The sequence below is a fragment of the Bos javanicus genome, chromosome 8, assembly GCF_032452875.1.
Source record: "Bos javanicus breed banteng chromosome 8, ARS-OSU_banteng_1.0, whole genome shotgun sequence".
Taxonomy (NCBI): domain Eukaryota; kingdom Metazoa; phylum Chordata; class Mammalia; order Artiodactyla; family Bovidae; genus Bos; species Bos javanicus.
The window spans coordinates 95,313,358-95,338,302 of NC_083875.1; the positions used below are offsets into that span (position 1 = coordinate 95,313,358).

The 24,945-nt window shown below is 45.5% G+C and overlaps 1 protein-coding gene across 5 annotated transcripts in view; it reads right to left on the reverse strand.

Moving 5' to 3' along the window:
• ABCA1 (ATP binding cassette subfamily A member 1) overlaps window positions 1-24,945 on the reverse strand; it is a 146,169-nt gene that overhangs the window by 87,833 nt on the left and 33,391 nt on the right. For all 5 annotated transcript variants that reach the window (XM_061426389.1, XM_061426387.1, XM_061426391.1 and 2 more), the window contains 3 exons: window positions 23,253-23,346; window positions 16,335-16,476; window positions 14,570-14,688 (listed from right to left, as the gene is read on the reverse strand). In XM_061426389.1, coding sequence (XP_061282373.1) covers window positions 14,570-14,688; window positions 16,335-16,476; window positions 23,253-23,346 — 355 coding nt within the window. The remainder of the gene's footprint in view (window positions 1-14,569; window positions 14,689-16,334; window positions 16,477-23,252; window positions 23,347-24,945) is intronic.

Sequence of the window (24,945 nt, forward strand, 5' to 3'; positions counted from 1 at the left end):
ATGCCCTCAAGCTGGGTCAGTTGGCCATTCCTCCATACCCTAATAGCCTCTTATGCATGCTTCCTCCGAGCTACAATTGTCTGGGACCACATCATTTTCTCCAGAAGAACAGAAGTGCTTGAGGGCCAGGACTTACTCAAAAGGACAGCAGTGCCTGGCACTGAGGAGGCATCCCATCAGTGGTGGATGAACACATAAGAGTGAATCACGTAATGAATTGAGATGACCTGCTGTGGGTAGGGACGGGTGAAACAGGACATGCGTGTGAGACGAACCAGGTCAAGACAGTGAACCTCCTCAGCTACATCAGCCCAGGGTCAGGAAGACAGTCAGGCATGTGGGAGCTGGAAGCAGGACATGAGAAGTGTCCATAACAGGATAAATAAGGATGACAAGCATCTACCTCACTGCACTGAGCTGAGGGTTAAAAGAGAAATGTACCTGAAGTCATAGCATAAAGCCTAGAACCAAAGAAAGTCCTCAATAAAGATGGCTAATACCATCATCACTTTCAGGAAAGACACCTCATTAGCTTCAATGCTAGTCTGATCCTAAAGTATATGCTTTCAGAATAGATAAGAACAGAAGTGACTTTGCCAACCAAGTCAATATTGAATTTATGATCCAAGGTATGTGTGTGTGTATGTGTGCATTATGTATTTGCCTGGCTGAGTTCCTGAGTCAGAGAGAATTATGAATTCTTTCTGCTGACACTGTTATAAGGTGAAGAAAAGGTTGAAGCTGACTGGTTTGCCTAATCAGAACTTAAGAAAAGAATAAAGAAATCTAGTGTTTTACAGAGAATCAATGGGAATAATCACCTCTACAACATCACTGCAGGGATGGCATAGATAGAAGATGACTAGTAAGAAAAACCAGTCATTGGACGCTAGATAGAAAACACTTAATGGAAAAGACAGCCACTTACTTGGCCATTTAACTCTTTCCACATGAGCTGACATGACCTCGATTTTCCTACCTGTAATGTGTGGGTTATAGAAGATCTCAGGGATCGTCTTATTGTTGGTACTAAAAGGTACACTTGGGATTAAACTAAATCGGCATTGGACTGGCATTAGAAAATCTGAATTCAGGTCCCAGCTCGGCTGTTTCCTAACTGTGCAATTGTGAACCTCACTTTTCTCCGTTTCTGAATCTCTCTAGGTCTCAGTTTTCTTAGATGTAAGATGGGCTAGTAACATTCATAAGTTGTTGTAAAAACAAAGATCAAGAAAGTGAAAGTAGTCTTTTGGAGGGAAAGAGCCTCAGGAGTTTACAAGGGTAACTGAGAGGCTATAAATACTGTCACAGAATATGGCCATCAGGGAACTGGACCGGTCACTAAATTAAAAATGGGTCCCTGCTGCCCAAAGAGAAGATTGAAAGTCACCATCCAGCAAAAGGCCCCAAGAGCTCTCCTGTTGCCATATCTCCAATGTGGACCAAAATTCTTGATCAGCTGAAATCAGCCTCCTTGGTTTTGCCTGGAGAAGCCAGCAGTGGTCTGTCCTTTTCCAGAGAGCTTTGCTTTGTATGCAGGGAGGTAGGGCAAAGAAAAGGAGGGGAAAAAAAAAAAAGAAACCAATTCAGGAGCTTGGAGTCCAAAGAACAAAACAAGTGAAATGTGTGTTTGTGGGCTGAGGACAAACAGGACAGAATCCTCAGTTCCTTGCCAGTCCTCAGTGCCGGACCTCTCTGAGCAGGCTAAGGAAACACTTTCATGGCAGGGGAGAAGGGTGTGGCGGGGAGGATCACTGCACCAGGGGGATACATGGGGTGGGCGTGGGGGGATGCTCTCATGGCCACTTAGTGTTCCTTCTGCTTCTTCCCAGCCTGCCTGAGCAGAGCAGAGAAGCAGGGAGGAGGGAGGGCAGCAGCCCAGGAAGGCGGAGGAGGGCAGTCCTCAGCAGAGTCTGCAGCGGGGTTACTCCCAGTCAGTGCCCTCCCGTCCCCGGCTCCAGTTTCAAGATCGCTGTAGTCTCTTTTGTTTAACATGAAAAGAAACCACAGGGATCAGCTGCTTGAGAAGTGGGTGGAAGAGGCAAATAAAAAAAAAGAGAGAGAGAGAAGTAGAGAAAGATCATGTCAGCTTCCAAGGCCCAGATACTCTTCTTAAAAGGACCCAAGGAGGGTCTCCCAGCCCTGACCCTATTCCAGGGGCAATGGCCTAGAGAAACTGCGGCCAGATTCTCACTCCTGGCTTTATTCGTCTTAAGCAGGACCTTGTATAAACACGACTGCAAAACATCTCTCTGCCAGAAAAGAGCTGGGAACAAACATACTCAGGTGTCTTCTGGGGTATTTTTTGTTGTTTCAGTTTGTTTTCCTGATGCTAGGGCTCCACTTTCTTCTTCAAGGATAGCTCCCACCTGCTTCACTGAGACAGCTGGACCCTCCCCAGGAAAACCAGGGCTTGCCTGGGAAGTTCAGGGTTCTGGAGAAGGGGGTAAGACAGGGTGACCTGGCTGCTCCCTGGGGTGACTCCTTAGAGCAGATGAGAGGAGGCTGGGAGCCGGGGTGTACACAGCTTCGGGAACTCCTGCTATTCATCTGAGCCAGGGTTCCCAACCCAGAAGTTTCCTTCTCTACAGTGAGGGCTTGCCAAGGAAACTGACACACTCGTGAAAGATCCCAAGTTCTAGAGTCTGGCTAACCTGATTCCTATCTCAGTTCCAGAATTTTCCAGTTATGTGCCCTTGGAGGCTTAAACTCTCCAACCCTACATTTTTCTGTAAATGGAGATCAGCTATACTAGGGGGTGGATTAGGTAAACAGTAATGACAGTATAGAATGCCCTGAATACTGACTCACACATACTGCAAGAGAATATTTGTTGTTGTTCAGTTGCTCAGTCATATCCAACTCTCTGTGACCCCATGGACTGCAGCAAGCCAGGCTTCCCTGTCCTTCACTATCTCCTGGAATTTGCCCAAACAGAAAATACAAGTGGAGAAATTAAACAAGTTCAAAACAAAACAAATGTTGATAAAAGTCGTAGATGACACAAGTGAAGAGTTCCTTAGAGAAACTACAATATTTAGGGTTGTGCTTCCTGATATCTGCAAGTCCTGGGGAAGCCAGAGTCTTCTGAGACCCACGGGACCATCACAGCTCCAGGAACTACATAGTCCTTATTCTACATAGAATGGAATTTGATTAATTTGATTAATTAATTAATCAACAAATTTCTAGACAGCTACTGAAGTCAAAACACTAGAGCTGTAGTTCCAAGTAGTAATATTTCTCGGTGCTCCTTGAAGGCAGGAATCTGTAATAAAAGAGATGCTGTACAAAGACAGGATCCCTGCCCTTGCCTTCCAAGAGGACAGGGACAGAAGGCCAGAACAGAGCTGTGAACCTCCCAGCCCGCTCTGCCACTACAGAATCGGTCAACACTGAAATCAGGGGATGGGAAGAGACCTGACACATCTTTCCTGGATCCATCTGCTAAGGCAACGGCATACCTGTCTTACTGAGAAGGGGTCAAGGTGGAAGAAGGGGTCAGGAGCCCCTGGAACAAGGATTCATGACAGCTGATAAGAAGCTGAATGGTAAACAGGCCCCCAAACAGCCAGTGGAGACTGTGGCCCCAGAGGGAGAGAGTGGGTGAGCTGTTCACACGGGTCAGGAGCTCTGTAAATGCAGTGGGCATGGGAGGTACAGTCAGGCTGGCTTGGGAGGCCCAGAAGGAAAAGAAAGATAACACTGAAGAGGTAGCATTAGCCCCAGGGAGTTCTAGACCTAAAGAGAAAGAGAAGAAGAGACAAGAAGCCATCATCAGACAAAGCAAAAAAATAGCTGGGTGACCACCTCATGGAGGCCCCTTTGAAGGCCAGGGAGGTAGAAAGGAAGGGGAGGATGCCCGGAAAAGGCAAGGAGCAGAGAGAAGGTGAGATCAAAATAGGAGGAAACACAGTCCAGAAACAGAAAGGCCAAATCAAACAGAATGGGCCAACAGAAAATGATCTGGGAAGAAAGAGGAGAGTTGGAGGAATTCATGTGTTTTGCTTAAAAATGAGGCCAGAGGCTCTTAGCACCATGAGTGAGGGATCAGAATCAGCCTGCAGGGCCCTGAGAAGCCAGGGAACAGGGGAAAGGAAGATAAGTTTATGAATTAGGGGCTGAGAATGGGTTCTTTCCAGGCCTGGATTAGGAAGAATTGTTCATATATAAGGTATAAATTGTTTAAGTTTCTCTTATTTTTAAAATTAATAACACGTCTTAAGGGACATAGTAGTGCTTTGTTGGCAGCAAAAGGGGATCAACGTGTACTGAGCATCAGACACATTGTATGTATTATTTTCTACAATCCTTAAAACAAGCTTATGGGAAAGGTATTATTTTTCCCATTTTTCAAATAAGGAAACAGATCCAGAGATGTTAACATCCTGCTCAAGGCCACAGAGCAAGCAAGTGGTAAATTTGAACCCAATCAGCTCTGGCTTACACACCTTTAGCTCTTTCAACTATATAGGAATTAAGTAAATCATTTTATTCTTTTAAAATGCTTTATAATGATTTTGCCATCAAAAGCTGGCCATGCTACTCGTGGAATAAGGCAACGTGGCAACATGAGATGGTGCAAAGATGCTGAACCTGGAGATCAGATAGACACAGATTAAATTCACGGCTTTACTCAGTCACCTTGGGCAAAAGACATAACCTGTGAGTCTCAGTTTCCTCATCGATAAAATGGGGATAATAATACCAAGGCGTTGTAAGACTTGAATGTAATAACATATTTAAATGTAAAATGGCATCATTACCTGGTACAACTTAGTCTGTTGGACAAAGTGTCACTCTAAGATCGCCCCTCTATACCTAAACACAACAGTGATGAGAGTGCCAGAAATGGAAAGGTTTCAAGGAGAAACAAACTGGAGTTCCATATTGCTCTTTGCCACCCACAGAGTAAATAAACCTCATACTGGAAAAGCAAGAGACATGAAACGCTATTCTTGATGTTAACAATCCAAACTCTCTAAAGGCAGTCTGATATCGTGTGGTACATGCCGTCCAGTAGTCGAGTACAATTGTGCTTTCTATTCTTGTCTGGGTAGAGCTGACCTTTGATTCAATTTAGTTTGAGCAATATTTCCATACAGCAGTACAGCACTGCATCCCCCTGATGGCAGCCCAAGCTGGGGCCAGACCCTGCCCTGGATGGCAACCAACAGGCTGGGTTTTGAGATGCTGCCTGGCTTTGACAGGTCTGGGGAACTTCCACATTGTGAAACTCTAAGGTCTCAAGTCAGAACTTCTGATAAGTGCACATGGATGTGAATTGCAGTCAGCCAAAAATTTCAAGGATTTCCAGTTTGATGATATAATGTTGACACACGGGTCATCTGATCTCCCAAGATGACCCATAAGGGGCCTCACAAAGTTTGAGGCTGCAGCCTCTACTTCAGCAGCTGCTCATATGGAAGGAAAGGGGTTAGGCAGGGAAGGAGAAGTGGCTGTGAGTCACAGGATGTTCTTTCTACACGGGCCTTGGGGAACGTTCCACCCATGTCTATTACCATGAAGCCAGGAAGAGGAGGAAGTCTGGCATTTCTCTCGGAAGCCCTCTTGTCTCCGCTCTGATCCCAGTCCATCCATGCCCAGTATCCTGCGACCTGAGAAATTTTCTGGCTACCCTTGGCTGCTCTCTATAGACTGTAATAACGTACTAGCAGGGAGTCAAAGTCTGGAGTTCTAGTCCTTTTCTCGCCCTTTGCCAGCTGTGCTTCCTTAGCCTCTCTGAACTTCAGCTCCTTTGTGTACACAAAGAGGAACAAAATTCCCTATCTCACATGATGGTCATATAATGAACTGAAGTATAAATAAGGTGCTTATGATGTGACAAATATTGTGCTAAATGCTTTATGCTTATTAGCTCATGATTCCCCATGATAGCCCTGAGGGAGGACTGTTACCTCCATTTGAGAAAACTGAGACACAAAGACACAGAATTATCCAAGGTCACACAGTCACTAAGCAAAGCCGGGATCTGGACCAAGGCAGTCTGGCTGCCAAGTGTATGTTTACAAGATGATAATTTTACAACCTCCTTCCCTCAACTCCCTGCCACAGCCAGCTACCTTGCCATGTCACTAAAGCCTGTCCTGCCCTCAGGGGATCAGGTCTTTCTGACTTTCAAAGATTAAAGTAGAATTAAAGGTCCATGCAGTGAGTTTTCAGTATTACCTGTAAACCCAACAGCCAGAAAGTTATGATTCATTTCCCTAAGTAAACACCAGCATAACCCTCAGGACTTTTTTCACAAAACTCTTGGTCAGAGCCACATCAAAAAAGCCAAACAAGCCAGATTTGTAACATGAATACATAGCAAATAACAGCCAGACCACTGACACTCAAAAGTCTTGCTGAAAGGATGGACAGACTCAAGAGCCAGGTCAGGATCAGTGCTGCCCCAGGCCTCCCCTCCAGTCCTTCCCTCTTCTGACCCTTGACCTCAACAATATGGGATGTCTTCCAAAGGGACGTCTCCAGTGCAGCGACAGAGTGCCCAAAGTTCTTCCTTGCTCTTCTTTCCTGGCAAAGTTCTCATGAGCTTCAGAGGATGCCCTCTGGATAGAAGGCATTACAGAAGCCCTTGAATCAGGAGCTGTGGGGAGACAGTTGTAAACCTAGTCCTCATCAGGGGAAGCTGAGCTAAGGCGCCCAACTTCATGGAGCACTGTTCTCATGGGAAGTGTCATTCACACGGACTGTGGTATACATGGCATCCTCAGAAACGTGTGACCCGGCAGCCTAAGTAAAGCCTGAAAGACCTCCCTTAACTGTCCCCACCTACCTCACTTGGTCCAATTCAGCAGGTCCAGAAAAACGATCTTCTGAAGTCCCACATAGCACCTACTGAGTGAGTGAGCAAAAGTGCTCAGTTGTGTCTGACTCTTTGTGACCCCATGGACTATATAGTCCATGGAATTCTCTAGGCCAGAACACTGGAGAGGGTAGCATTTCCCTTCTCCAGGGGATATTCCCAACCTAGGGATTGAACCCAGGTCTCCCACATTGCAGGTGGATTCTTCACCAGCTGAGCCACAAAGGAAGCCCTAGTACCTACTGGGCTTCTGTTAAAAGGACTGCTATGGCTATAATGTGAGACAGGGCCAGACACATAGAGACCTAAGATCTTGGCTGAGAATGAAAGCTGCTGAATCTCATGCACAGGGGAGATTGGGGTCTGGCCCTCCAGCTACAGGACAGAAGCCAGAGCCCTGTCCACTGCACCAGGCCACCGTGGATAATGATAGAGAAACAACAGTGCCTCCTCAAGCCAAGAAGGAGAAGACTCTTGAGAGTCCCTTGGACTGCAAGGAGATCCAACCAGTCAATCCTAAAGGAGATCAGCCCTGAATATTCATTGGAAGGACTGACGCTGAAGCTGAAGCTCCAATACTTTGGCCACCTGATGAAAAGAACTGACTCTTTAGAAAAGCCCCTGATGCTGGGAAAGATTACGGGCAGGAGGAGAAAGGGTCGACAGAGGATGAGATGGTTGGATGGCACCACCAACTCAATAGACATGAGTTTGAGCAAATTCCAGAAGATAGTGAAGGATAGGAAAGCCTGGCATGCTGCAGTCCATGGGGTCACAAAGAGTTGGACACAACCGAGCAACTGAACAACAACTTCACGCCAAGGAATTGTCCCTGGACCAGCATAAGAAATGGGGAGGCTGAGGGAGCATCTAGGGTTAAGAGACAAGAGACAAGAACCCAGGAGACAAGAGCCCAGCTACCTACGAAAATGAGAGACAGTGGCGAGCTGGGGAACTTCTTGCAGGAGATGTGAGGGTGGCCCACCCCAGGAGGTGCCCCTCCCAACTTCCAGCCAAGTAGGAAGTATTAACCACTGAAGTGAAGTGAAGTGAAGTGAAGTCGCTCAGTCGTGTCCGACTCTTTGCGACCCCATGGACACCAGGCTCCTCCATCCATGGGATTTTCTAGTCAAGAGTACTGGAGTGGGTTGCCATTTCCTTCTCCATGGAACTTCCTGACTCAGGGATCGAACCCAGGTCTCCCACATTGTAGACAGATGCTTTACCGTCTGAGCCACCAGGGAAGTCATTAACCACTACATATGGTATAAACTCGAGAGGGTCCAAGCCCATGTTGCCATAGAGATGAAGGAAAGCTGTAGTCCAAATGCCAGGATTCAAGAAAGGAGCAAGGCACTGGAGCAAAATCAATGTTTGAGCAGAAACATCCAGCAGGAAGCAAGCTAATGAGCCCATTAGGTATCAGTGAGCAACTCATTTTAAATAGTTCTTAAGGAAATAAGGACTTCCCTCGTGGCTCAGATAGTAAAGAATTTGCCTGCAATGCCGGAGACCTGGGTTTGATCCCTGGGTTGGAAAGATCCCCTGGAGGAGGGCAACCCACTCCAGTATTCTTGCCTAGAGAATCCCCATGGACAGAGAAGCCTGGCCAGCTACACTCCATGGGGTCACAAAGAGTTGCACACAACTGAGCAACTAAGCACAGCACAGCACAAAGGAAATAAACAGTAAAAGGTGAAGAAGAAAACAAAGGGACACCTCCTTCCCCAGCCCAGTCCTGATCTGAGCAGCTCTGGCCCCATCCAAAAGGCCTTAGTTCTGGCCAGCCTGCTGGTCATTCCACTGGAAAATGCCAGATTCCCAAGAGGAGGCTGGAGTGGTGCACAAGCCTGGAGGGTGGTGTGGAGGAAGAGGCCAGGGAAGAAGACAGTCCTTCCCATGCCCCAAAGTCTCTGGAGGGCTGCTGTGTGAAGCCTGAGGCTGACACAGTTTAGAGGGCTCTCTTTAAGAAAAACAGTATTTTTTAAACATCCTACTTCGGCAAGTTTTGATTGCTGAGATCCCTACCAGGGCCTTGGAAAGGAGTTCTGAAAGTGAAACTCCTTTAGCTTCTCAGTAAATCCACTTCAATCCACTTCAAGACTCATAGCAGGCTTTCTAGGAAATGGTAACCCACTCCAGTATTCTTGCCTGGAAAATCCCATAGACAGAGGAGTCCATGGGATCCCAGTCGGACACAACTGAGATCTTCACTTTTTCTGGAAACTAAACCTTGTAGAAGAAAGCAAAGCAAGCCAAGATTGTTCTTAAGACTTTTTTGTCATTATTATTAATTGAAACCCCTGGGGACCTGGGTTCACACAATGGATCAACTTGAAAATGACATGTGCTGGGATTTTATACTTTTCAAGGTGCTTTCATTTGACCCTCAAAATACTCTGTGAAGGAGAAAGGACAGGTATCATCTCTCACCTTCATTCCGCAAAGATTCCCTGGCTGCTTGCCTTGTGCCTGATTGTACTGTGCTATCTTGCTGATGCTTGGGACAGAGTTACAAACAAGGCCCAACCCTGCCCTCCAGGGGCCACAAGCAGGGGCCAGCCCACAGCACTACTCAGTCCCAGGTGATCCCCCACCCAGACCAAGTTTCCAAGAGGCAATATGTTCAGGTTATTTCACCGAAGTCCCAATTTCAAGGCAAGGGAAGCTGAGGCCCAAATAAGATTAACAAACTGGCAAAGCCAAACAGGTAGCCAGAAACAGATGGGGAGGTAAACTGACTCAGATTAATTCCATGTCAGCTGTGTGCTATGACCTCGCTATCAGTCATCCATCCACACAATGTCATCTGATGTAATGTTCAACAACCCACAGGGCTTCCCTGGTGGCTCAGATAGTAAAGAATCCTCCCGCAAGGCGGGAGAAATGGTTTCGATCCCTGGTTTGGGAGGATCCCCTGGAGGAGGGCATGGCAACCCACTCCAGTATTCTTGCCTGGAGAATCCCCATGGACAGAGGAGCCTGGCGGGCTACAGTCCAAAGAATCAGACACGACTGAGCAACTACACACAACCCACAGAATACCTGATCTCCATTTTTCAGGTAAACTGAGGGTCAGAATAAATCAAAGCCTGCCCAAGTTTCACACTTAATGAGGGACAGAGCCTGATTTTGTTCCCCAAAGGATTCTTTTTGTGGGGGGAGCAAAGTCAGCAAAGACCTATTTTTACCATCTTGGTGACATCACACCTCCCAAACAAATCTTAATACAAAACCCAAAATGCTTTCTTTTACAGCAGCAATTTCCAGTCTCCCATCTCTACAAAACTACTCACACAAGTTTCACCACACCCACATAAAATGATATTGTCTTTAAATTAACTTTAAGTAATTTTTCCCTATTTAACAGCCTCCTAAGCAATAATACTGTGAAATTATTTTGAGGTGAGTTAAAATTAAAAGTTGTCATCTGTGTACTGCTCAAAACCATCTCAGATATCATACAAGATTCACTTAAAGAAATGCTCTTTCTTGCCAGACTGCATCTCAGAAAGACAGAATCTAGACCTGTCACTTTTTCTAGAGCTTTTGAGAACTTGTGCAACTTTTACATTTCCACTGGGTTGGAGTCATGACGGGGACTTAAGAAGAGTGAATGCTCCTCACCTAGACTCCCAAACGTAATTTAATCCCTGTCCAACCGGGATGGATATACATTTAGGAAGAAAACAAAATGTCCAAAAAGTTCCAGTGATGAGAAAACTGAGTGAGGCCCCTCTGTAAAGCTTCCTGCACGTGCTTATAAGGATGGTTTCAAGGATATGACAGCTTGACTATGACTTAACTCTTGAACTGGAGATCTTCCCAGGTGGGAGATTAATGGAACAGCTAGAACAGAATGAGAGAGCACTGTAGAAAGAGCACTGCATGGAGCAGCAGAGGTTTAGCTGTATTCCATTCCCAGAATATCCCTCCGGTAGCTATGGAAATTTGGGAAAGTCCCTCCCCCACCCCTGGCTGGATCACAGTCTTTTTTCTAGAATAGAAGTTCCATATGGACAGGGGCCATATTTGTTCTGTACACCTCTATGTCTCAGCACCTAGAACACTGGTTGGGACATACAAGTGTTCAATAAATACTGGCTGAACATTTGATTCAATCAACCCATTTGTCTATAAATGAACTAACGGACGTCTACGGTCTCATCCAACAAGTGGAAATAAAACAATGCCCTAGCCCAGTAAACCATGGGACTAGAAAAGAGTATTTGAGCAGACATCCCCCTATCCACAAATTATCCATGGATGTATCAATGGAGTTAGCAGGTGAAGTGAAAAGGAAGAACAAGACAAGTCCTCTAACCAGATCACAGGAGCCTGGTGCCCAGCACAAAGACGACATGGGTTGGTAGGTCTGTAACAGCCTGAATGGCACTGTCCAAAGGGGCTGTTAGTCTCCAGCAGACTGATCCAAACCTCCAACGCTGGTCCCACAACCACCAACGACTTGGATGAGAACAAAGAGAGCTATTTATCAAATTTCTACATGACAGGGAACAAGCAGCACTAGTAAATATAATACATGGCAGAAACAGAATCTGAAACAGTTTGAGTAGGAAGAGATGACATAGGGAATCTAAAAATGTAAAACAGGAAAGAGATAGATATTCTCCCTTTAGGTTCAAAAGCCAACAGCACAATTCAGAAATGGAGAACAAGTAACTTGCGATACTCTGTATTTAAAAGGCTCTGCAGCTCAGGTTGACTGCACATGGTGAATGAGTCAACTGTGTGACGTGGATGCCAAAAAGCCTCATGCAATCCAAGGCTACATTACAGAAATATGGTGCTCAGAGCAAGAGAGTGAAAGTCCCTTCCTGCTCTGTGCTGGAAGACTGTTGTAATTTCTGATAAACTTCAAGAAAGACAAAGAAACACTGAAACACAACCAACTGCCTCCTCTGAGAGGCAGAAATCAGGAAGTGGGGGGTGTGGTAGACATTCCAGAAGAGGAATGGAGGACTTTTAGCCTAAAAAGACAACAGATTTCAGGAAGAGAGGGAAAGAAACACAAGAGTTGTCTATAAACACTTCAAGGGAAATAGGTTAGCCTCTTTCTCTGGGAGGTACAGAAGATCAGTGAATATATTCTGATAATTAGAATACCAATATTCTAATATTGGGTATTCTGCCAATACCCAAAATGAGCTGCTGTGGGAGAGGCAGGTCCCTGCCACCTGCTATCCCTGGGGTAGGCAGAGAAAGTTGATGGGGGCAGGACTCCAACCAAAGATCCTTTCCATCTGCAGTGTGACAGCACAAGAGAGCTGAGCCCATCATGCTCTGAGTAGGGCTTTCACTGCAGAGAAACAGAGGTCTCCAAGTCAGGATCTACACTGATATACCCCAGCCTTGGACTCTCTGAAATATAGTGCATGCATGTGTGCATGCTAAGTCACTTCAGTCGTGTCTGATTCTTTGTGACCCTATGGACTATAGCCCTCCAGGCCCCTCCAGGCTCCTCTGTCCATGGGATTTTCCAGTCAAGAATACTGGAGTGGGTTGCTATGCCCTCCTCCAGGGGATCTTCCTGACCCAGGGATCAAAGCCACGTCTCTTACATCTCCTGCATTGGTAGGCGGGTTCTTTACCACTGGTGCCACCTGGGAAACCCCTCTGAAATCTAGAGTGTTATTCAAATTCAGCAAAAAGTTACTGATTCCACCTCGGAAGAAGCAACATTTCTCTACATCTCCCTCTGGACTGAGGCTGGGCTCAGTGCTATAAGAGAGCCAAGAAAGGTGGAAGCTGCAGGGCAGAAGTGGCCCTAAGAAGTAGCTGCAGGGCAGACAAAGGTGAACGGAGAGATAAGCTGTGACAGGAGACAACCATAATCAGAGATCTCTCTTCAGAGCTGTGGAGAGAAAGTTGTTTGAATGCAGGTTTGGCTTCTTTTCTCAACCCTGACTCATGTCTCTAGTTTATATGTGTCTTAGGAAGCACCCACCGAGATCTGAAACTACTCCCCGCCCTGTCCCCCATTCACAGTCCCTTTCTCCAGCCATGCAGTGGAAGGCAGAAGAGCAAGGCCAGGTGCTCAGAAATACATTACTGATGCACAGGAGTAAAATCGGCTCCTGTTTATTGAACATCTACTATGCGCCAGACACTGTGTGAGGTTCACAGTTCACACTGCAAGTTACCTATTATTCATAGCTGAAGAAATTCAGGTGTGGAGAGGTTAAACATCCTGGCCAAGATAGCACTCCAAAATCATCATAGCTCATATTCATTAAGGGTTTCCTTGGTGCCAGATGCAGTTTTTAAGCAGTTACATGTTTCAACTCCTCTACTCCTCACAACAATCCTATGAGCTAAAGTTCTCCTACTGGCTCCATTTTACAGCTGAGAAGTGTGGCCCCAAAAGGCCTGAAAGGACTTATTCACAAAGTCACCAAGCTACAAAATAATACACTGTAGCACTCTTTCCTCTGGGTCCCGCTGTCTCTGCAGTAGAAGAAATAACCCTGACTGCCTCTGGTCTACCAGGCAGGGGGCCCCCAGCAGATCAGGAAAGACAAATGCCTTGACTGGTGGTGGTTGTCTCTCTGCGTCCTGTGCTGGGACAGACAGGTGTGCAGGATGGGGGCCTACAGGGCAAGGCAATGGCATCCAGATGGCCTGGCCGTGCACCTAGGAGCAGAGCAGCTGCGAGCTCCTCAGAGCTGACCCGGAGCCCAGGCACAGTCACACCTGTTTTTCTTGTGAAACGACACCTCCCGCTCACCACTTCCCATACAGTTTGCCTCCAGGTAAAGCACAGTCCAGCCACCCAAGAGAAAGCTCCAATACAAGCCTGGTTTAAACTCTAGCCCTTTACACTATTTCTGTTTTCACCAAACTGGGAGGCCTCTCAGCAAAAGCCAGCCCACCTATTCCTCCCAAACACCAAACTAAGAAAAAAGCACTTTCCTGGAGCAGTAGTGGCAGCTGACTGGTGATGGGGTAATTTATCACTCAACACAGTTTAGAACCACCAGTGCATGGAGACGATAAAAAGCGACTGACTCTTAGTCAGCTTCATTACCGCTTCTGAATTCTCTACAGACCACGCAGGCCATCACAACCCACACCTGGGGGCATGCTCCCACCACCCCCGTCCCCCGGTTGGCCACTGCCTGGAAGGCTGCTCCATGGTGACTTCTGCAGCCAGCGCCTCGGCCAGCAGGCTGCCTGCTCTCAGCCACTTCCTAGATGGCAATAAACTGCCCAGGCCCTCACCAGATCAGAGATAAGCATGTCACTTTTTAGAGATCAGAGGTTCAAATGCTCATTGACTAAATCAAATGACTAGGGGGATGATGAACTGAGTTTTTCTTTTAGAAGTGAATGCTTAACTTTCACTTATCCATATCAAGTTGCAACTTTATCTGCTCTTATATGCACAGAAGCATCTGACCATTCACGGCAACCATATGGCCATCTCCATAAAATGAGGTTGGCAGCAACCTGCACCCCTAACTGTCCGTAAGCCAGGCCAGTGCCATTCCTCTCTAGGGGGTTTCTTTTATGTCCCCAGAGGAGGCCAGGGCACTCATAATCTCTGTATTTTCTTCTCAAATACATCCTGCAGAGAGGCCTTACAGCCTAGCCACTGAGGAGGAAAACCCCACAGGGAAGAGCTAAAAGGAACAAGTGCCAGGACGCGTCAGCTGCTGTCTCTCCCCGGTGCAGGTTCATTTCCGATTATGAGCCAATTCACAGACGGATTTTGCTTACGTGAGCTGAAACGCTCGATCTGGTATAACGTCTTCAAAACTTTGCGTATGTCCTTCATGCTGGTGTCTCTGTGGCTGTACAAGAGAAGCCGCCGAGCGTCTGAGAACAGGCGAGACACACTGCAGGGGGAGCAAGAAAAGCAGAAACGTCCTGGTTAGACCACCTGTCTCTCCAGTTCGAACAAAGTACCTGCCAGGAACACCCAGCTTGGCTGCAGGGACCCTGCAGGCCACCCCTGACCCACTCCAGCTGCCCCCTCACCCAGCCTCTGAGATGCTATGCTCCGACCCACCCATCCACCCACCCACCCTGCCCCAAACACTCATCCTCATGTATCCGTACAACCAAACCTTACCAGCCTTCAAGGCCCAGTCCACATGCTGCCTCTGCAGGAAGCGCTCCCTCACATGCACATGCGCGTGCACACACACACACACACACACACACAGGCCCCCAGGACGAACTTATCCATGAAACACAGCAGACACAGTGCCTAAGGCCCAGGATACACTTAGGGGTTCACAACATTTTTAAATTTCTTTTAAAATCAGGAAAAAATTTCCGAATGAATGCATATCATTAATTTAGTCCGGAATATACTAATCTTTATACCCAACACAGTTAAAAAATAAAATTTTTAATGCTGTTTCACGGAAAAAGGGGCTCATGAAAGTCTCGAAGCCTAAGGCCCACGCATGCTGTGATGGAGCCCTGCCTGCCTGGCGCAGTCTCCTCAGAACTGTCCTGCTGCGTCTCCTGCAGCCTTTAGTCCTTTCTAACTCCTGCCATGCTTCTGTGTCTTCCAAGAATTTTCAATGGCTCATTTGGCAAACACTTACTCAGCCCTACCTATGTCTGTTGTTGAAACCATGAGCCAGGAATACAAAAGTGATGAAAGATGCCCTTCAGGGAGCTTACACCCAGGGCCAAGAAAGACCTGTAGACAGAAGGACAGACACTGCAGTGTGACAGGGCACCCATGAAGGAAGAAAGGAGATCCGGGAGCAGAAACGACCAAGCTCCCCCAGCCTTGGCTGAGCTCCCTGAGGACAGGCCACATCCTCTACACACCTCTATATCCCAACTTCTGGACCAGCGGTCTCCCACACACAATAAACATTTGCTAAATAAGTGTTTGCTCATTAATTCATGAGGCTGATGTGCGTGTCTCCCTTCTCTACTTACCTGCCAGGTTTTGGGGGGTTTTTTTCTTTTTCTTTAATTAATTTATTTTTTTTATTGAAGGATAATTGCTTTACAGAATTTTGCTGTTTTCTGTCAAACTTCAACATGAATCAACCATAAGTATACATATATCCCCTCCCTTTTGAAGCTCCCTCTCATCTCCCTCCCCACCCTACCCCTCCAGGTTGATACAGAGTCCCTGTTTGAGTTTCCTGAGCCATACAGCAAATTCCCATTGGCTAACTATTTTATATATGGTAATGTAAGTTTCCATGTTACTCTTTCCTTACATCTCACCCTCTCCTCCCCTCTCCCTACCTCTCTAACCTGCCAGTTTTTTAAGGAAAGGCCCCCAACCACAGAACTGTCAGCTATATAAAAAATGTACCAAAATGAGCTTACAAGGTTTTAAATTTTGGCAGCAATTCTCCCTGGTCTCATTCTTTGGACTTTATCACATAAACCTTCACAAAAGCACCTTCACTCAAACCCAACCATTAAAAATTCCCCGGAGTCTGAGAAAGGAAAGAAGAAATATTAACTGACAAGTTTGGGAAAGAAAACCTGATCCAGTACTTACATGGACTTGTTAAAGTTTCCAACAACTCCCGGAGCCTCACCAGGAGTTGGATAACGGAAACAGGGGTTATTGGCGTTACAGATAATCCCCTGAACCCAAGGAAGTGTTCCCGCAGAAGGCATGGCTTTGTTTGGAAAGTGGCCTGTTGAAATTGAGGAAGAGAAAAACACAAGGAGAAACATTAATGCTTTGAAGGATTTGGGACTTGATAGCAATCTTTTTCTCTTTTGGTTCCACCCAAACATTGTTCCATCCCAAACCTGTCCCATTCTCTGAATCCCAGAAATCTGCCACCATCGACTGATCATGAGTTGGAAATGTGGCATCAGATAGCAGTTCTTAATCTGCCTGACATCATCTGTAGGGTTGGATTCATGACACCAGCTTTGGGGAAGTGACCAGATCGTACACAGAAGGTGCCTGGAGGGCAGCAAGTATGAGACCCTCATTCCTTCACCTTCCACCACCCACTTCACCCTTTCGAGACACCAGAGAGGCCCTGGTGATGACTTAATCCTCTTCCTTCATATTTGAAAGAAGAAACCATTGTGAGATAAAGTGGCTGATGAAGAACACTCAGGGACTCAGGGGGCAGAACCAGGGGTAGAACCCATGCTTCTGTGATCTCAGTCATGTTCCTTCCCTTATACCTGTGGTCTCCTTTACAACTCAATATTAAAAAAAAAAAAAAAAAACTAAGATCATGGCATCCAGTCCCATCACTTTATGGCAAATAGAAGGGGAAACAATGGAACCAGTGACAGATTTTATTTTCTTGGGCTCCAAAATCACTGTGGATGGTGACTGCAGCCATGAAATTAAAAGATGCTTGCTCCTTGGAAGAAAAGCTATGACAAACCTAGACATTATATTAGAAAGTAGAGACATCATTTTGCTGACAAAGGTCCATATAGTCAGAGCTATGGTTTTTCCAGTAGTCATGGATGTGAGAGCTGGACCATAAAGAAGGCTGAGTGCCAAAGAATTGATGCTTTCAAATTGTGGTTGTGGAGAAGACTCCTAAGAGTCCCTTGGACAGCAAGGAGATCAAACCAGTCAATCCTAAAGGAAATCAACCCTGAATATTCATTGGAAGGACTGATGCTGAAGTTGAAGCTCTAATACTCTGACCACCTGATGCAAAGAGCTGACTCATTGCAAAAGACCCTGATCCTGAGAAAGACTGAAGGCAGGAGGAGAAGAAGCAACAGAGGATGAGATGGTTGGATGGCATCACCAACACAACGGACATGAATCTGAGTAAACTCTGGGAGACAGTGAAGGACAGAGGAGCCTGGTGTGCTGCAATCCATGGGGTCACAAAGAGTTGGACATGACTTAGCAATTGAACAACTCCTTTATCTGTTGGCTCTTCTCATCACCCCCATTACTGTCCCCTGTGGACCTCTGTTCACCTTCTCTACTAGTTCCCAAGCTCCTCAAAGGCACTCGATGAAGGTGCTGACTTAGGATCAAATGTCATCTGTGAAGCTACATTAGCTGCTGTTGCTGCTTCTCTATCCACCAAAACAACAAGCCCCCTCTTGCAGGCCATCTCCTCTCTTTCCCTTCCGTTCACTACAGAGGAGCTTCTTACAAACAGCAGGACTGCATGTACAGGGACTTGTGAGAGGCATCAAAATACAGTTTGGTTCATGGACATGAGCCATGGAGCTGCTTAAGCAGATCAAGATAAATGTGCCCTGGAACCTGAGTCTCTTAACTTGAGTCCAAGCATGTGTGGATTCCTGTGACAGAAAGGCCGAGGCTCCAGCACTCGTCATATTCTCAGGATTACCTGTGACCCCCAAAGAGTTGACAATCATTAAGAACCAAGGCTGTAGGTGGTGAAGAGCCATAGAGCTTCACAGGGTTTAGGGTTAGACCAACAGTCTCTGCAACTTGCTAAACAGAGACTTTGGTCAAGTCAGTGACCCCTTAAAGCCTCAATTTCTTCATCTATAAAATGGTGATAACAATAGAACCCATTTCACAGAGCCATAGTAAGTATTACATGAGTTTTTATAGGCAAAGTATGAGTCCCTGGCACAGGGTAAGGATCAGCGAATGGGCCCATTAGAGTTACTGCAGCGCTTGGTGGCCAGCCTACAACAATACTTCCTCAACACCTGCCCAGCTAGGAGCACTCCTTCCATCTCACAGCCCCCACCTCCCTCTAAGGCATAAACCCATTTTTTTTCAGTTTACATTTTCATGCAAATGGGCTAACAGAGTCTCCCCAGAAGTTCACCCATAGCCAGGACTTGTGACATTTTGCATTTCAATCAGATCAGATCAGATCAGTCACTCAGTCGTGTCTGACTCTTTGCGACCCCATGAATTGCAGCACGCCAGGCCTCCCTGTCCATCACCAACTCCAGGAGTTCACTGAGATTCACGTCCATCGAGTCAGTGATGCCATCCAGCCATCTCATCCTCTGTCATCCCCTTCTCGTCCTGCCCCCAATCCCTCCCAGCATCAGAGTCTTTTCCAATGAGTCAACTCTTCGCACGAGGTGGCCAAAGTACTGGAGTTTCAGCTTTAGCATCATTCCTTCCAAAGAAATCCCAGGGCTGATCTCCTTCAGAATGGACTGGTTGCATCTCCTTGCAGTCCAAGGGACTCTCGAGAGTCTTCTCCAACACCACAGTTCAAAAGCATCAATTCTTTGGTGCTCAGCTTCTTCACAGTCCAACTCTCACATCCATACATGACCACAGGAAAAACCATAGCCTTGACTAGACGGACCTTTATTGGCAAAGTAATGTCTCTGCTTTTGAATATGCTATCTAGGTTGGTCATAACTTTCCTTACTGGGGTCCTTTTATCTGTCTTTTTCTTCTGTCCACATACCAACCAGAGAAGCAACATCCAAAACAAGGATGAAACAAGATCTGGTCCTCTGCAGGGACTCTGGCCTCTTGAGCATTTACTCAGTTAATCCCCTTATCTCCCTGTTAATAGTTCAAGGAAAACCAAACAAGGTCCCTTGCCTAAGTCAGCTGCTCCTCATTCAGGGGAGATTTATGTAACCCAACCAAATACTCGAAGGACCAAGGGATTGTCCCCTTTTAACCTCCAGGAAATGCTGGCACCAAAGACAGGGTGGTGCTGGTCCAGCACACTGACAAGGTGCTTCAGACTATAGCCCAGTGGGTGTGGGCACACCCTTCCCCATGTGTCATGTCCCATCTGATTTCCAGACAAAACCAGGATGAGGATTTGGCATCAGGTACACAGGATGATGGACTCTCATGATCCAGGGAAGCGATTAGGATTTTCATGGGTCTGGGTCAAACTGGGAAAGATTAATGGGGAAGAATTATATACCAACCCCTTGCTCCCAGAGACAAGACACCTCTGCAAGCATCAGTTTAACTCTCTGCCCTTCTAGCCAGGTCCCTAGAAAGTGCTGAGAACAGGAAATAAAGCTGCAAGAACTGCATTGATGGAAGGCAAAAGTTTTATCACAATAAACTGTGGAAAATTCTGAAAGAGATGGGAATACCAGACCACCTGACCTGCCTCTTGAGAAACCTATATGCAGGTCAGGAAGCAACAGTTAGAACTGGACATGGAACAACAGACTGGTTCCAAATAGGAAAAGGAGTATGTCAAGGCTGTATATTGTCACCCTGCTTATTTAACTTATATGCAGAGTACATCATGAGAAACGCTGGGCTGGAAGAAGCACAAGCTGGAATCAAGATTGCCAGGAGAAATGTCAATAACCTCAGATATGCAGATGACACCACCCTTATGGCAGAAAGTGAAGAGGAACTAAAAAGCCTCTTGATGAAAGTGAAAGAAGAGAGTGAGAAAGTTGGCTTAAAGCTCAACATTCAGAAAACTAAGATCATGGCATCTGGTCCCATCACTTCATGGCAAATAGATGGGGAAACAGTGGAAACACTGTCAGACTTTATTTTGGGGGGCTCCAAAATCACTGCAGATGGTGACTGCAGCCATGAAATTAAAAGACGCTTATTCCTTGGAAGAAAAGTTATGACTAACCTAGATAGCATATTCAAAAGCAGAGACATTACTTTGCCAACAAAAGTTCGTCTAGTCAAGGCTATGGTTTTTCCAGTGGTCATGTATGGATGTGACAGTTGGACTGTGAAGAAGGCTGAGTGCTGAAGAATTGATGCTTTTTGTGTTGGAGATGACTCTTGAGAGTCCCTTGGACTGTAAGGAGATGCAACCAGTCCATTCTGAAGGAGATCAGCCCTGGGATTTCTTTGGAAGGAATGATGCTAAAGCTGAAACTCCAGTACTTTGGCCACCTCATGCAAAGAGTTGACTTATTGGAAAAGACTCTGATGCTGGGAGGGATTGGGGGCAGGAGGAAAAGGGGATGACAGAGGATGAGATGGCTGGATGGCATCACCGACTCGATGGATGTGAGTTTGAGTGAACTCCGGGAGACGGTGATGGACAGGGAGGCCTGGCATGCTGCGATTCATGGGGTCGCAAAGAGTTGGACACAACTGAGCGACTGAACTGAACTGAACTGAAAAGTCTTATGTTAGGTATAGGAATTTCACAACATTTCTGAGAATCAGTGGTCTGGATTCAAAGAGATCTGGGTCAAAATTCAACAACTTGCCCAAGATCACAATCTCAGTAAGTGGCAGAGCCAGGAAGTGGCATCCAAACAAATCCCAACTTTTCTGATACTAAACTCTGTGATTTCCACTACACTGCCTTCCTTGCTTGTGATAATTCCAGAGAGAGACTAGCCTAACAGATGAAAAAGCTGAGTTTTCCCTAAAATGGTTACATCAGCAGGGCTTAGGATAAAATTTATATAAAATCAAATGTGCATTTGCTCATCAACCTTTGAGGTTCCAAACACAAAAGCAGAATTACCTCCCAGGCCCACAAATTGAGTGTATATTTCCTTGTATGTGCTTTTCCTTTTTGGTAAAATCAGAAAATCACATCTGGTAGAATGTTTTCAGGTATTGTTTTTTTTTAACTTGAATATGTATAATGTGTACTAGCAAATTAGCAGATGAATAACTGTCAGTATGTGCCCTGAAACACATGGGATCAGACTGGGAACACAATTCAAATGTGACCCCAGCCCCACCACTTCCCTGAAGAACTGTATCCTGTACACCTATGGGGCTGGTTCTTTATCAGCTGAGCTACTAGAGAAGCTGCTTGCTCCTTGGAAGAAAAGCTATGACCAACCTAGACAGAATAATAAAAAGCAGAGACATTACTTTGCTGACAAAGGCCCATCTATTCAAAGCTATGGTTTTTCCAGTAGTCATGTATGGATGTGAGACCATAAAGAAAGCTGAGCACCAGAGAATTGATGGTTTTGAACTGTGGTGTTGGAGAAGACTCTTGAGAGTCCCTTGGACTTCAAGGAGATCAAACCAATCTATCCTAAAGGAAATCAGTCCTGAATATTCATAGGAAGGACTATGCTGGAGCTGAAGCTCCAATACTTTGGCTACCTGATGTGAGAACTGATTCACTGGAAAAGACCCTGATGCTGCAAAAGATTGAAGGTGGGAGGAGAAGGGGACAACAGAGGATGAGATGGTTGGATGGCATCACCAACTCAATGGACATGAGTTTAAGCAAGTTCTGGGAGTTGGTGATGGACAGGAAGGCCTGGATAGCTGCAGTCTATGAGGTCACAAAGAGCTGGACACGACTGAGAGACTGAACTGAACTGAACTGAACTGATGGGGCTGATGGGCTGTGGATGGAGCTGGATAATGACAGGAAAAGTCACTGGGGCCATAGAATAAAGGTCCCAGCTAAACTCCCCAACAAATGCTGATCTTTAAGATTGGGGCATTTTTGCAGTGTTAATCCATCTAGCAAGCTCAGCCAGGAGAGAAAGATTGAGATTGTGGGATAACACTCACAACAACCATGAAAAAATAAAATGAAAGTGTTAGTCGGTTCTTTGCAACCCCATGGACTGTAGCCTACCAGGCTCCACTGTTCATGGAATTCTCTAGGCAAGAATACTGGAGTGGGTAACCATTCCCTTCTGGGAATCTTCCCGACCCAGGGATTGAACCCAGGTCTCCTGTGTTGCAGGTAGATTCCTTACTGTCTGAGCCACCAGGGAAGCCCCACAACAAACATATGGGGTAAGCATCATTCCCCTTTTATAGAGATGAGTAGGCTCAGTAAAAAGAACCTACGTCACTTGCCCAAGGTGACCTGTGTTGAAGCCAAGAGTCAAACCAGGTAACCTGACATCTAGAGCATGTGTTCTTAGCCACTATTGTATTCTCTATGCTCACTGAAAAGGCCATCATCCAAACATATGATTGGGAGTCAGATGACCTGAGTTTTATTGCATCGCTGTCACTTAATAGATGTACCTCAGACAAGCCCCTGAACTTTTCTGAGTCCCTAGTTACTTATTAAGAAATTAAAGCAAATGATCACAAGGATAAAGTCCATTATACGCGGTTGTTATGAGAATCAAATGGAATAATATTAGTCGATCTGAGATATTCTACACAAATGCTGCTTAAAATTATATGTCCCATGATTTACAACTGTGCGATAAAAACATAATGTATGTGAAAAAGCCTGGCAGGGACCAGATGACAGTGATGTTAAGGTATTGCCTTAGGGAGCTTTTTTAATCACCCCTCTCTGAGCTATCAGTAAGACTATTTTATTTTCATGATTGAAAATGTATGAAACAGATGTCGGCTATTATTATAACTACTATTATCACCATTCACTAGGGCTGAAAATGGTTTCCTGAGTTGATGGCTTATCAAATAATCGGAAGCCTAGCTGTTCTGTTCCAAACCATTTTCCGTGTTTCCTAAAGATAGAGTTATGGGAAAGGTCACATTTAGTCCCTGCCCTTTGCCTGAATTTCGGTTGCCAGTGGTAAGCCTCAGGCGGGATGCTCACATACTCACATTCATGTTGTTCATAGGGTGGATAGCTCAGCCGCACGGAGATCAGGATCAGGAAGATGAATAGAGGCCAGGCCACTTCAAGAAACAGTTGACACTGAGTAGGAAACAAGACAAAGCACTGTGAATTAAACAAACATGGATGCCTAACACTATTGAGCATTGGGAAATCCATGAAAAGATGAATTAAACAATGAACCTACTTATCCGGCCTCTCTTACCACGCTCTAAGCTTTAATGATATTGAACTGTTTGTAGTTCTCACCTTATACACCTTACTATTATTCCATACCTCTGTGTTTCCCCTAAGAAAGGGAAGATGCCTCCCATCCTGCTTCATCTGGCTCACTTCCACTCACCCTTCAAGACTCAACCATGCACAATTTCCTTTACTAAAATCTCAGGCAGAGCGGGAAGCCCTTCTGCTGTGCTCCCAGAGTAACCCATGAATCCTCCTCCATAACAGTTTCCCTGAGCCCCTGAAATCCTGTTTTTGTTACTGGCTTCCTCACTACAATATGAGCACCTGAAAGCAAGCACTGGATCAACTCATCTTTGCACCTCCACAGCCTTAGCACAGTGTCAGGTATGTTATGACCATTTGGTGAAAGAAGACTGTGCAAACTGCTGTGCTAAATACACACCAGCTCAGCTCTAAAGGAACAAATGAAGTTGCCCCCTGTGGGGCTGAGAAGAAGGCTCCAAAGGACAATGGAAAGTCACACTCAGTTCCATGTTGACCTGTGTGCCATCAGGGCTGGAAATATCTGGGAAGAGTGCAAAGTCCTTCCCCATCCGTCAAAATCCAGTCACCATCTTCTCCAATGGGTTAGATGACAACTGAACGTAAGTAAGTGTTATTCACTGGTTAAAGCAATGGGGTTTCTCTAAAGGAAATCTGCTTCAGTGAGCTACCAGGGGATAAATAAGCACAGGGACAGGATAGAAATCATGAGACATAATCTAACTGAACCTGTGGTGTTCAGACAACTAGTTCCACTGCCTGAAGCCTCACTCTATCATTCCTTTCAGCTCTAGACTCCAATGTTCTAATTAGGAAGAACACCAAAAGCCCAGGAGAGTCTCGGGGCCTTGTGGGTGAGGGTAACTACAACTGTGTCTTCAGAGACATAAAGCCAAGAGAACACAGATATGAAATCCTTCCTTTTATTTAAATAGATTTTTTTTGATCCCCAAGTCCATATATTTTTATTGCGGAAAATTTTAAATTAAAAAAATACAGAAAAGTAGAAAAAAATAAATATAAATCACTGTTAATCCTACTTCCTGGAGATAATCCCTAGTAAATTAAGCTAATAATGGTTCTCCATTAATATTTCTGTCTTTCTTTTTATTCATACATAAATAATATTTTTTCTCTACAAAATTAAGATTATACAGCATATATAATCTTATATTTTGCTTTTTCATTGAATATCATACTGGGAGTGTTCCCCATGACATATAATATTCTCTTAAAATATAGATTTTAATGGCCACTTGATACTCCACACTATGAATAGATCATAACTAATTTAACCTTGCTTCAGCTTGGTTTCATTTTTTATTTGTTGTTGGATTTCTGGTATTTTAGATTCCAAAGACCTTTGATATGGTTATACATTAAATTCTTTTTTAAATCTTCTTTATAGAAGGAAATATATGGATGACAGCAGTGAATGTCCTAGGATGGTAA